The 12,861-nt window shown below is 38.1% G+C and overlaps 1 protein-coding gene across 1 annotated transcript in view; it reads right to left on the bottom strand.

The window, feature by feature from the left end:
- b4galt2 (UDP-Gal:betaGlcNAc beta 1,4- galactosyltransferase, polypeptide 2) overlaps positions 1–12,861 on the bottom strand; it is a 161,923-nt gene that overhangs the window by 88,649 nt on the left and 60,413 nt on the right. The window contains exon 3 of the mRNA XM_048163070.1: positions 2,389–2,624. Coding sequence (XP_048019027.1) covers positions 2,389–2,624 — 236 coding nt within the window. The remainder of the gene's footprint in view (positions 1–2,388; positions 2,625–12,861) is intronic.

Genomic DNA, 12,861 nt, shown 5'->3' on the forward strand with positions numbered 1-12,861 from the left:
TAATAAGCCATATAAATCATAATAATGAGCCTTTAATTGCCCATATATAATACATAGCCTAATCAGCGCTCAAGCGCACGCATAAAGCTTGCCATAGCGCACCGGCAAAATGTAACGATTGTGAATGTGTCATGAAAAAAGCAAGGAGACTGTCTAAACATTTTAATAAAATATTGATAATGTTTTCTGTGTTTTTGGTTGCAGAGATTAAGTCGATGATGCTGACTCGTCATCTCCACAGTAGTGGACGTGTCGATATGCACATTTCATACGGATTACATAAACTGAGAATATTTGTTTTCCGCTTGAATTGGTTGACAATCGCTTGACATTTCAAGATATTTCTCATGTCTGTGAGGCAAGTGTACACTGAGTCTTGGTTTATTTTTTGACACGATCAAATTCACAGAGACCGAGACGGCAGAAAGCAGATCCAGTTTGTTTTTGTTATTCTACCAAGGCACAATGTTTTCTTTACAGTTTTGAATGATGTATTACCCTTATTGTTACTGTTGTTAATGTTACAAAAATGAAAAGTTGTTTCTGCTGTTATCAGGTAAAAATGCAAATGATCGCGCCGGCGCCTCCATGTCTTGCAGTAAGGCCATGTGTCCACCAAAGCATTTTAAGCCAGCTGAAAACAACTGAAAACAATTGTGAAAATACGCTAGCCTCAGAAAAAAATGCTTTGGTGGACACACGGGCTAAGCGCGCTAATACTTCAGCTTCCACACTCCGCACAAACAATATGCGCCTAATAATAGAGCGGCCATATAAAGTTGCTACTACTTACATTTTTCAAATTATAAGCCATATTTGAGGTCGATGGATGATAGGGTTTCCTCCCCGACACACAGCCGTTAATGATCTGTCCCTCACGGACTGTGTGACTTTGCCACAAGGGGATTTTTTTCTGCGGCTAACAGACTAATACAATTTTTGGTTGACTAAGGCTCTTCTAGTCAACTAACGATTAGTTGAATATTAGGGGGCAGCCCTTCCCCGCTCCGTGCAGGCCTCGAACCCAGGTCCCTGCCATGAGAGGCGGGTGCACTAACAAGGACGCTAAAGACCACAGTCTCTAACGTCAGTCGCTAGTGCGCCTCTTGAGATCAAGTGAGTGAGGTTTACCTGCACAACTCTCACTGCTGGCCTCTGTTACATACAAATATATATAATCAGGGCTTGACATTAACTTTTTTGCTTACCAGCCACTGTGGCTAGTGGTTTTCCAAAGTTACTAGCCACTCAGCATTTTCACTGGCCACAATTTTGATGTTGGTAAATTACATTTTATATGATTAAAGTTGACTTTGTTATGCTTAAATTACTTTATTTTGAGTCATTTTACTTGATTTAGAAGATTTAAAACCCTTTCAAACTTTTAAATGCAGACTGACCTCCCAAATCAAGACTACATTGTATATCAGCTGGTATGTAGCCTACAGGTGGGCAAGAGGTGGACAATATGAGCATGGGCTAATATGAGAAATTGTATAACTTATTTGTGTTAGGCTATATAAAAGAACAAAGAAGCAAATTACAAAAACAATAGTACATTAAAAATAATCTTTTTTCAGATACAGTAGGTTTATTTAACATATAGCCTACATTTAACATCTTTTGTTGTTTGATTAACATTAATGACAGAAAGGTAGGCCTATTTAATTGGGCTGCTGAATGCATGGACGTAACTGACGCATATCCAGTTATTACCCACCTGTTTACGTCCACTTAAGCCATAACCGACTGTATTCACGCGAGATACTCCACACAATGGACATTTAGACATCTGTGTGCACATGTATTTTACTATTCAGGCGTGAGGAGAACTGATCGCGCACGCGAGAGAGTGCTTTTGTTGTGTGTCATTCAGCGCAATTCCGCCTATCCCTCCTTCGCTAACTCCACGTAAATAACAAATTGTGTGAATGGATTGTAATTTTGTGCTACGACGATCTTCGACGATCATTTGGCTGTAAACTGAAATTATATTCAACCCGCCAAAGTGGCTAGTGGGAGTGGCTGTCTTACCTGCCACAGCTGAAATCTATTTGTTAATGTCAAGCCCTGTATATAATATATAACCAAATATATGAGTTCCAAACAACAAAACAGATATCTGATAGCAAATCTGTCGAAGATTAGCAAACAAAAAAAAGTCAATATATTAATGAATTAGCTATTTCTACACAAAAGCAGTTCATTTAGTATTCTATAGGCCAATTCACACTGCACTGACAGACGCCACCCAATGGCAACAGACACTTCGTCAGCTTTTGTTGGATCAGTGTGTTACCCCTGTGTTGACATAGAGGGATCATATGGATTCAGGTCTACGTCAAAAGCTCCAGTGTCCTACACAAACACACATACACACACACTAACCTGGTTGATGATATAGATCCCATAGTCGATCTTCTGTCTGCGCAGGACTGGGTGCAGGTAGTGAAGCCAGTATTTCAGGTGGTTGTCTCTGTGCCTGAATGGGATGATGATGGCCACCTTTTGTTTCGGCCGGCAATCAGAAGGAGTGTATTTTCCCCCTTCTGTCACATTAGGGTTCTCTCTTTGCACCCGCTCGAGGGTTATCTGTGAGCTGAATTCAATGAGGAGACGCCCCACTGCAAAGCAGAAAAGAGGGTCATGAGATCATATGAGAAGTTTCAACAGCATCACTTTACAGCAGAGTGAATCTGAGAATGATTTAAGTTAGATTATTACAATACAATCATTACTAACTGTCTGTCCAGCAGAGGGAGTGCAAACATTTCTTTGAGTCCCTCTTCCTCTTCATTGATCCACAGATCTTAAGTTGAGACAACCAATCAATAAAGCAGAGTAAGGCTTGATTACACGTTCATACAAAGACTTTGCACAAATCTTAAAACTAAAAGATTTCGTGACTACACCTAGCCACAATCTAATCCCTATTTGCTGGTGCAAACTGACGTAGTTTTGGCCGCAGGGACTTCAACAACACTCATTAGCGAAGGAGTCTATGCTGCTACTGAATATGTATGGAGGGCCATTTTTAGGTAACAACATGATGTTTTCTCATCTGATCATAAAGACTCATTCTGTCTAGGAAAATCTAATGCACAGCAAACCAGCTATGGTAACTGAATCAAGTATGGTAATGAAGGAAAATATTAGATAAACATGTCTAGATCAGACACAAGCATGCTACCTTTCAAGGGCGATTGAGTTTCTTTTATCAATGATCTGTAAATCAGCAAAAGCAGTGGTTCTTAAAAAACTGTGGCCCGTGAAGGATTTCAAGTGGTCTGCGAGTTGATTGGCTAATAACTAGGGCCAAAAATAAAGCTAAATTAGACTTGGCAAGAAGCAATGAATTAATTTTAACACTGAGTTGAATCATTAAATCAGCTAATAGCAATGAATTAACAAATTGTGTTAACATTAATTTGTGATAATTTGTGTGGTAAAGTGTTTCTGTTGTCTCACTTCAGTTTAAGTTCATTACCTAAAAGTAGCAGTCTAATTTCACTTAAGAAAACAGCAGGAAAATTCTGGAATGGTAAATGTGAGGCTATTTCCCAAGGATGCACAAAACATCAGTACCATATTGGTTAACGGATAAAACTGATTTAATTTATTAGACACAGTCGATATTGAATATATATTGGCTATTAATTGCCTTTTTTTAATTATGCTTCCTATTTTTACTTTTAGATTATCTTTGCTGTCATTTAAAACTTACTGAGTTCACTGAGCTAACAAGGTTAATTTGTAAAAATACTGATAATTTAATATCACTTTGGCAAATCTAAAAATTGATATGTATTTTTTAAACTAAACATAATGGGCCCTATAATACACCCCGAGCAATGTGACGCAAGGCGCAGCGCAAGTGTCTTTGCTAGTTTGCGTCTGGCACCGTTCGCGTTTTCCCATTCCTTAAATTAGTAAATGCATTTGCGCCAGTTAGTGCGCCCATGGGCGTGCTGGTCTAAAAAAGAGGTGTGTTCGGGCGCATTGCCGGCGCATTGCTATTTTAAGGAGCTGAAAATAGACTGCGCCATAGACCAACTCAAACCTGGTCTAAAGTCTAAAGTCAATGGCGCAATATTTTTTTGTTATCGCGTTGGTAGAAACTGCGCCTCTGGGCGCGTCCACAGTGCGCGTTGACTTTGCTTATTACACACAGGGATGCGCATCACACAAACATGCCAAATATTAAAAAAAAAAAAAAAGGATTACAGTGTAAAAGAATATTATTGTGTAGGCTACATAAATATAAAAATGTAACTTCGTTTAACTTCTAACTAAACGTTTAACTTCGCGCACGAGCAGATCGGTTTCTTCACTTGAAAGCGTTCAGCTTTTCCGCCAACAAATTCCGCCATGTAAATAGCAATCCGCCATTGCGCGAGTGCATCTCGCTCTTAAAGGGAATGGGAGATGACACTCTGATTGGTTTATTGAACGTTACGCCCATTACTCATTAAGAGAATAGGGACAACCCATTTCAAAAATGCGCCCCGGCGCACGGACCGTTTTTCCATCGTTAAAATAGCAAAAGTGGATTTTTTTTTTTTACAATTTAAACAAAACAGTACCATATATTGTTTGAGCCATAACATGAAAACAATTATCAACTTGTCTGTATTTTGAATAGAAATTAATACTTTTCTTCAGCAATGATGCATATCAAAATTATATATAAATATAAAAATATATCAAAAGTGACAGTAAACACATTTATGATGTTACAAAAGATTTCGATTTTAAATAACGAACTTTCTATTATTTAATAAATTACATTTTAAAATAAATTAAAATACAAAACAGTTAATATAAATTATATTTCACAAGATTGCTGTTTTTACTGTATATAGATCAAATAATTGCATCATGGGTGAGCACAAGAAGCTAGGGCTGGGCGATATGACTTAAAAAAAAAATCTCCGATTTTTTCACACCAAACCCGATTTTCGATTTTAATCGATTTTTTTTTTCTATTTAAAAACAAACAACAACCGACAAAGAAATTGCTCAAAACAAATGTACTCTTTATTTTGTTCAGATTTTCGCTTATGCAGTTTATGATGACCACAAACATTACTTGTTCATCCTTCTGAGATTGTCCCCATTTTAAAACCGATCGTTTAAAAATATAGTAAATTCATCATTTGATAGAAAACACTTATTTAAAAATAAAAAAGACAATATTACCACTTTAACCAGCAGGTGGCGGCAAAGTAGCATGTATTTGCGCATTTGTGAGCCATTTCCTCTAATCGTTTTTCACTTTGTTTTTGACTAAATGTTAAACATTATAAAGTAACTAGGTTTACAAATATATTTTGTCAATGTGAAGTATGAAATACTTACAAAACTTAAGAAAAACAATAACTTTTATGGTGAATTAATTAAACAGGAAGTGATACCGCACTTTTACCTTGTAATCACAGCAGCTGTCAGTCAATGCAGCGCAAGATCAATGATTTCAGCACTCTTATAAAAACACACATTTTATTAAATGAATCTAACTAAAGTGTACAATAAATATTTAATTTTTGAAGCTTTTTTTTTCACATAAAAGTGTGAAAACTGATGGTCGAATTGAATTTAGCCGAGGAGGAACACTGAGGTACGTCCTTATTTATTTATTTTGTATGCGTGTTATGTTTGAATAACTAAATTGATGCTATGCCTATTTAAGTGACTATAATCTGATTATAAACTAAGTATTACACTACTGATGCTCAACACACCAGCAAATGACATCTCACCGGAAGTTTTCGAGCTGGCTTATATTAATGCGGAAGTTCTAAAGAACGCTCCGTGCATAAAGTCCATTCCAAACAAAGGATGAAACGGTGCCTTTCTTTGGAAGGAGCTCTGCGCTGTTACCTGCTATGTTGTCTGTGTGCGGCTGACTGTAAGGTAAGCGGGGGGAGGGCGAGCCCACTCTGAACTACGGAAGCCTAAGGGGAGAGCCGGTGGTGGAAGTTAAAGAGAAAACCGATTTTCATTAAAAACAAATCGCCCTTAACGTCAAATTCGAGTTAATCGATAAAATCGATTTATCGCCCAGCCCTACAAGAAGCATAAAAAATTGTAGTGACCCCAAACTTTTGAACAGTAGGGTATGACAGTATGTACAGTGTAAATCTAAATTCTAAGTAGATCACAGACTGTGGTTATTAGAGATCAAACATCCAGCACCTCTGTGAAACCTGACCCTTCGACACCTGGAAGCCTTATGGAGCTTACAGAAATTGAGCTGACCCTGGCAGCAGCAGCATCACATCCCTTTAGATGTGAAGAACAGCAGCTTTGTGTAAACATCTCACAGGCTGCTAATCTATTTTGGGAGGCAGAGGACAGGTCCGGTTAAAAATACATTTAATGTTGATTGTATGCACCTGTGCTCGTTTCCCTATCAGCCACATCATTAAAATAAGCAGCAGCAGGTCTAAAGGGTACAGCAGGGCTTTTTATGGATGAAATTGAGACACTGAGCCTGTCCGGAGATAAAGGTACTTGTCCTTAGAGGACCTTCTGAATGCAAGATCAGTGTTTTTATCTTTAGCATTCATTAAATCATATTGGTTGATTGAGACAATTTCATATTCCGATGTTTATAATAACATTACCTATCTGTGTGTTGTATTATCCTCATCCTGTGCTCACTCGGATTGTTTCCATAAATAAGCTATAATTGGCCGCTCCTCATGGACACAGAGATATAGAACGGAAGAAAAAAGGGTTGTTGTGTCCACTTTCTATGAGACGCAGCAGCCTCCAACCTAATTACAAGCCCCTTCTTTCAATAAATCCAAAGCGTGCCGTCACCGTGTGCCGTCCCCCCTATCTCTCCAAAGGTCCCTTTGAAGTGATCTCTACAAAGCCTCATTGGATCCAGCTACTTCTAATTAGCAGCGTTATATGAGTAAGGCAAGCAGTCAAGTGGCAGCATGGAAGGCAATGGAGAGAAAGTGGTCTAGAGAGATGAATACTTTGCAATCTGAACACCTGCAATAGTGGCTGGCTGCTCACGTACAGAGTGTTCCCTGCACTCTGATCGCAAATGACTGAGGCCATTGATAAGATTGAAGGAGGTAAACAATTGCCTCCGGTTCTTCCGCCGCCTCGTCATAACGTGTTTAGTGTGCAGCCCAGTCTCAGCCTCAGTCAACACACCCAAAGATTGTCTGATAAATACTACAATGAAAAGAGCAGAAATACACCACTTTCAATCTCACTGACTGGCTACTATGTTATGAATGTGAATAGCACTATGGCAGATTATATACAAAGAGTTCAGATGCAAAAACCTCTATGTCCGTCTGACATGAGCATTTTTTTTTAATCAGGCTCCTATGTTTAGGTTCAGTAATTTCACTTTAAAGGTGCTAAAGAGGATGTTTTGTTTTATACATTTTTGCAATATTACTTGAAACTGTCTTTACTAACTGATAAAAGACTATTTATTAGGTGCACTGAAAAGAATAATATTAATATACATCATCTGTGCACGAGGTAGGGCCTTAAAAACATCAACCCTCTTGCTTGTCAATCACTGCCGTGACGTTCCTTGTGAGAGACGAGCGCGGCTGTGCGCTCCAGTAACTTTCCACACTCCACAGGCGCCGCATGCAATTTTTTTGTCAGGAGACAGGAGTAACAACTGCAGATTATGAGTTACCTGCGGTGAGTCCGACATAATGAATCCACTAACACGACACAACGAATGCCGGTGGTAATCACTCGTGTTCCAATACGAGTGTTTACGAGTTTTGGGAGGCGTTCCTTCGAAGGAGGGAGGTTGTTCTATTGCATGCGCTCATTTCAAAAACTCAGTAACAGTCTTTGGATTCTCAATCGACGAAAAGATCCTCTTTAGCACCTTTAATGGCAATGAAAAGTTTATTAGTCAGTTAATGAAATGCCTTGTTTTCAAAAATGTCACTTTAGTCAATTCATTGGTATTTTACAAAAATTTGACTGTCTTTTGCTGTAAGTACAAATGTGTTTTGTTTTTTTTTTCTTTTGCAAAAACCTCTAAGTCTACCTCTTTGGACAACAAGACAGTCAAATGTCCATTTCTGTCATTTCTACAGCAGCAAAATGAACACTTTTGTGTTTATTTGCTACTTGCAAAATCTTGTCAATGCCACTGTAACGATGGACAAAACATGATAAAAAATTTGCAGCTCGGCAATTGAAAGCCGGCTCATGCGCACACTGCCGTTCATCTTGAAATCATGTGATTCGATTTGCATCTTCCGATTGGTTCTTCTGTGGAGTTAGAGGCTTTTGCTGACTAAGGGATGTGGTGTTTCTAGGTTTCTGCCAACAAACCGGTATTTCTGAATGGGATGACGCTGGGATTTAGTGGATTTGAAGCGAAAGTATTTGATGAGCGTATACTACGTGCAGACATTTGTTCAATATCATTATCTCGTTTTTGAAAAAGGTGGCATTTACCGGCTTTTGCATCTGAACTCTTCATATAGACCTTTAAGTAACATTTAAATTGTATATGTATATATATATCCTCAGCCCAATCAGAAGAACCTATATGTAGGAGCCTGATAAAAATGCTAATTTTAAAGAAAAACATCAGACGGACTTAGAGGCTTCTGCATCTGAAGTCTTTGCTGATTTTAAATATATTATTTAAATATTATCTTCATGAATAGATCTTCAGATTTTCCCAATTCCCAGTACTATAGAAAATAGCATTACCCTGTTGGGCACCAAAGACACTGGCCTGCCTTAAAGGGCCTTTGACTAAGTGCATCCAATACATCATTATATAATATCAGCCAGGCCAACATAGGGGATGAGCCCGATGAAACTGTAATATTCTGTACTGTAGGTGCCTCACAGCACAAAAGGTTTATTACCTGGATCTCTTGGCCACACACACTCGCTTATTGGCTTTCTCACTCTAATTCTGTCTCTATTCCCATTCCACTTTCTTCTGACCCCTGCAGAGCTCTAGCATGGCTCTCAGGCCAACAGCCAACAAAGTTACGCAACATCACCACAAATAATAATGTAGGCAGCTGGAGCACAGGAGAAAGGGAGAGAGAAAGGGAAAAAAGAAAGGTGAAAAACATACTGTACTGTAGAGAGAATGGGAGTTTGAGAAACAAATCCTGTCAAAAGCACAACCACTTCAACACCACACAAATGTCACTCACTGGGTCATCGTGGGGGGGAATGTCTCGCTTTTCCTGTTAAGATAGGACATTTGTAGTATCTGTAAAATCTAGTTAACTTAAACTGGGTTCAAGCTCAATCCAATTATTTCTCTTTACTTTGACACCTGCTGTGATGCTCAAATCCAAACAGTGAGAACATCCTTCAACCTTTAACACAGGGCTTTTAGCCAAACACGAAATACTCTGATCTAAGAGGAGGGCATGATTTCTGCAGCTAAGTGCTTCACCATTTTCTGTTACATGTCACATTATTTTATTCCTTATTATTATTTATTTTTTTTTAGTCATTTTCTTGTAGTGAGTTCTAAGGAATAGTTGAAAAAATTTAAAGGGGACATATCATGATAATCTGACTTTTTCCGTGTTTAAGTGCTATAATCGGGTCAACGGTGCAACTACTAACTCAGAAAACGTGAAAAAAGGACAACACAGTAACTTTGTTTTGGCAAGCCTTTCTCTGCAAGCATGTGAAAAAAGGAACCGGTCAGATTCCACGCCCCTTGTGATGTAGGAAGGGGATCTTATTATAATATTACCGCTCATTAATCTGCACGTTTCCACCCACGGCACCGACATTTTGTTTTCGCAAACGAAAACGGTGTACCAGTTTTAAGGCCATGCCAAAGCATGCTAACTGTTCTGTCGTCTGCACAGACGAGCACAGAACACTATTTAGAGTTTTGTTAGCTTGGATAGCCTGAGAGTTGACCCTGGCAAGCTCAATTGCTAAAAAAGAAGCATTTCTGTCCGAGTGATATTTTGAAAAAAATATAAGACCATTTACAGCATTTGATAGCAATCATAAACGTTAGCATGGTGTGTATGGCTTTGTTTGGCAAACAGGTACGCTATGTATAGTGGGTGTCCATACAGTTTTTGCACAAAAGATTAACATGATGGCACATGCTAGTCGATGAGTTGAATCAACTCCACAGCAACTACATACATTTATCCACTAACCATTCAGAAACATCCAGTTGCATTTTAAAAGTTGCAACTTCTTCCTGAGTCTCTATATCAGTGTCTGACTCTGGTTTGAACAATGTAAGGCTGAACACCGTTACTGACAATTGTCATTTTGGCTGCGGGAGATTCTCCAGCTTTGTTGTTGTTGAGCAGCTCATTTGCATTTAAAGGGACACACACAAAAATGGCACATCTAAAGCACAAGCACAGCAAGCTGGCTGTCAGATGGCACGTTTTGAGAGAAGTAAACAAACTACTCTTTCACGTCTTATTGTGTTTAAACTGTCAAAAATACACAAGGTTATGTCAAAACACACAAAGTTACATAAATACCGTCGGTTTTGTCTGTAAACAGTCTGTAAACGTAAACAGCAGGGACAGAAATCGCATATTCCCTTCAAAAATAAAACTCCACTCCACTGTCTTCAGCGGCTCAGATGTCGAAAGTAAATAAAGACTGTTATGGTCACTCTTACATCCAACAACCAAACACCTTAATTGCTTACAAGACATCATTCTTGTCGCTACAGCTGCTAAGACATCGAGACAATGGTGGACTGTGTACAACTCGCTCAGGGCAGTCTATGCTAATACGGCAGTGTCTGTCAACAGTCATGGGCGGGGCCTGTATAAAGTTAAGTCACTTTGTATAGAATCTGCGAACAGCTTGTTCTGAGACACTGCTTATGATTTTTGAGGATTAAAAAAAAAGGAGTGCGTGGATTCTTATCATTATAGGGTGGTTGTGTACACACACTGCTGACACACATTTATGTTCAAACATCATGTAAAAGTGAAATTGCATAATAGGTCCCCTTTAAATATAGAAATCATTTACTCAACATAATGTCATTCCGAAACTGTATGACTTCCTTTCTTCTGCAGAACACAAAAGAAAATGCATTTGTTTGTTTTTTTGTCCACACAATGAAAGTCATTGAGTCCAGTGCTGTTTTGAAACCCACTGACTTTTGTAATATGGACAAAAGCATATTTTTAAAGATATGTGAAAATATTTTCTTTTGTGTTCGGCAGAGGAAATAAAGTTCGGAATAACATTATTGTGAATAAAGAATTTTTTGCTGAACTATCACTTTAAATACACAAAGAGAAACATAAAATGGACTGAAACCAATGGCTGATAACACAGACAAAGTAACATTGTTTTACTCTTTTATACAAACTACTGACTGTATAGCAGGCTCCTTTGAATTTTATTCCAATTTAATTCTACTTAAATGATTAGTTCACTTTAAAATGAAAATTACCCCATGATTTACTCACCCTCAAGCCATCCTAGGTGTATATGACTTTTTTCTTTCAGACGAATACAATCTGAGTTATATTTATAATCACCCTGATGCTCCAAAGCTTTATAATGGCAGTGCACGGAAACCTAACCAACCAAAAAAGTGCATCCATCCATCATAAACGTACTCCACATGGCTCCAGGGGGTTAAAAAAAGGCCTTCTGAAGCGAAGCCATGCATTTGTGTAAGAAAAATATCCATATTTTACACATTATAAAGTAAAATAACTAGCTTCCGCCAGACCGCTTTCCATATTCAACGTACGAAAAAAGCGTAACAGGCGCATCAGTTTTTTTACTCTACAGTCACATACATACAGTCATTTACTCAAGAGAGGATGAAAAGTGTGATTAGTCACAGCAAATGTTTTAAGACACCCTGGGTCATTCCCGTGTTCTACGGATATGCCTCCAGCTATGGTGATGGAGTGTTGGCCGCCCGGTGAACTACACAGCAGAACCACGTGGCTGTAAGTGACCACTGAAGCAGAAGAGAGAGAGGAAGAGGAAGAGGAAAAAATGAACAGATGGAGGAGTCACTGAACATAACACTGCATGCTGAGAGCCATGAGAAGTAAAGCAGTAGAGGGAATGATGGTGGGGAGGAAAGACAGAGAGAGAGAGTGGGAGGACAGAACTGGAGGCGAACAGTCGGAGAGACAAAAAAGAGAGAATGACAGAGAAACGGGCTGAGGAAACATGACTAAGGGGGAGTGGGCAGGAGGAGAGAGCTGTAATGAATGTCTCTAAATTTTGAGATGGCACTAGGGCTAGGAGATATATTGAATATTTTGTAATATATTCACAATGATGATTTTTTATTATTAGAATTTGTCTAAACTATCTGTTATGAAGCAATCACAAACTGTGAGGTTTTTTTTTACTTTAAAGGATGCATTCAATTGATCAAAAGTGACAGTAGAGACATTTAATATAAATATACTATAATAATTTAACAAAAACATAATAAGAAATGTTACTTGAGCACTGAAAATTCAGCTTTGCCAAGGAAAAAATTGCATTTTAAAATATAGTAAAAACAGAACCCAGTTATTTTAAATAGTAAAAATGCTTCACAATATTACTGTTTTTACTGTATATTTGATCAAATAAATGGAGCTTTTTCAATCCTTATCAATTCATCATAAACATCTTCCTTACGTTCATTTAGTGAAAAAGAAATGGAAAACATGGCATGATTTTTTTTTTTTACTAAAGGTTTCCTTTATTTTATGTCTTGCAATAAACATTTTGGTAACAATGGCTGATTGAAAAATAAGGTAACACTTTGGTATGGGGAACACATATTCACTATTAACTATGACTTTTGCCTCAATAAACTCTTAATTTACTGCTTATTAATTGATAGTGTAGTGTTTAAGT

The sequence above is a fragment of the Megalobrama amblycephala genome, linkage group LG17, assembly GCF_018812025.1.
Source record: "Megalobrama amblycephala isolate DHTTF-2021 linkage group LG17, ASM1881202v1, whole genome shotgun sequence".
NCBI lineage: Eukaryota > Metazoa > Chordata > Actinopteri > Cypriniformes > Xenocyprididae > Megalobrama > Megalobrama amblycephala.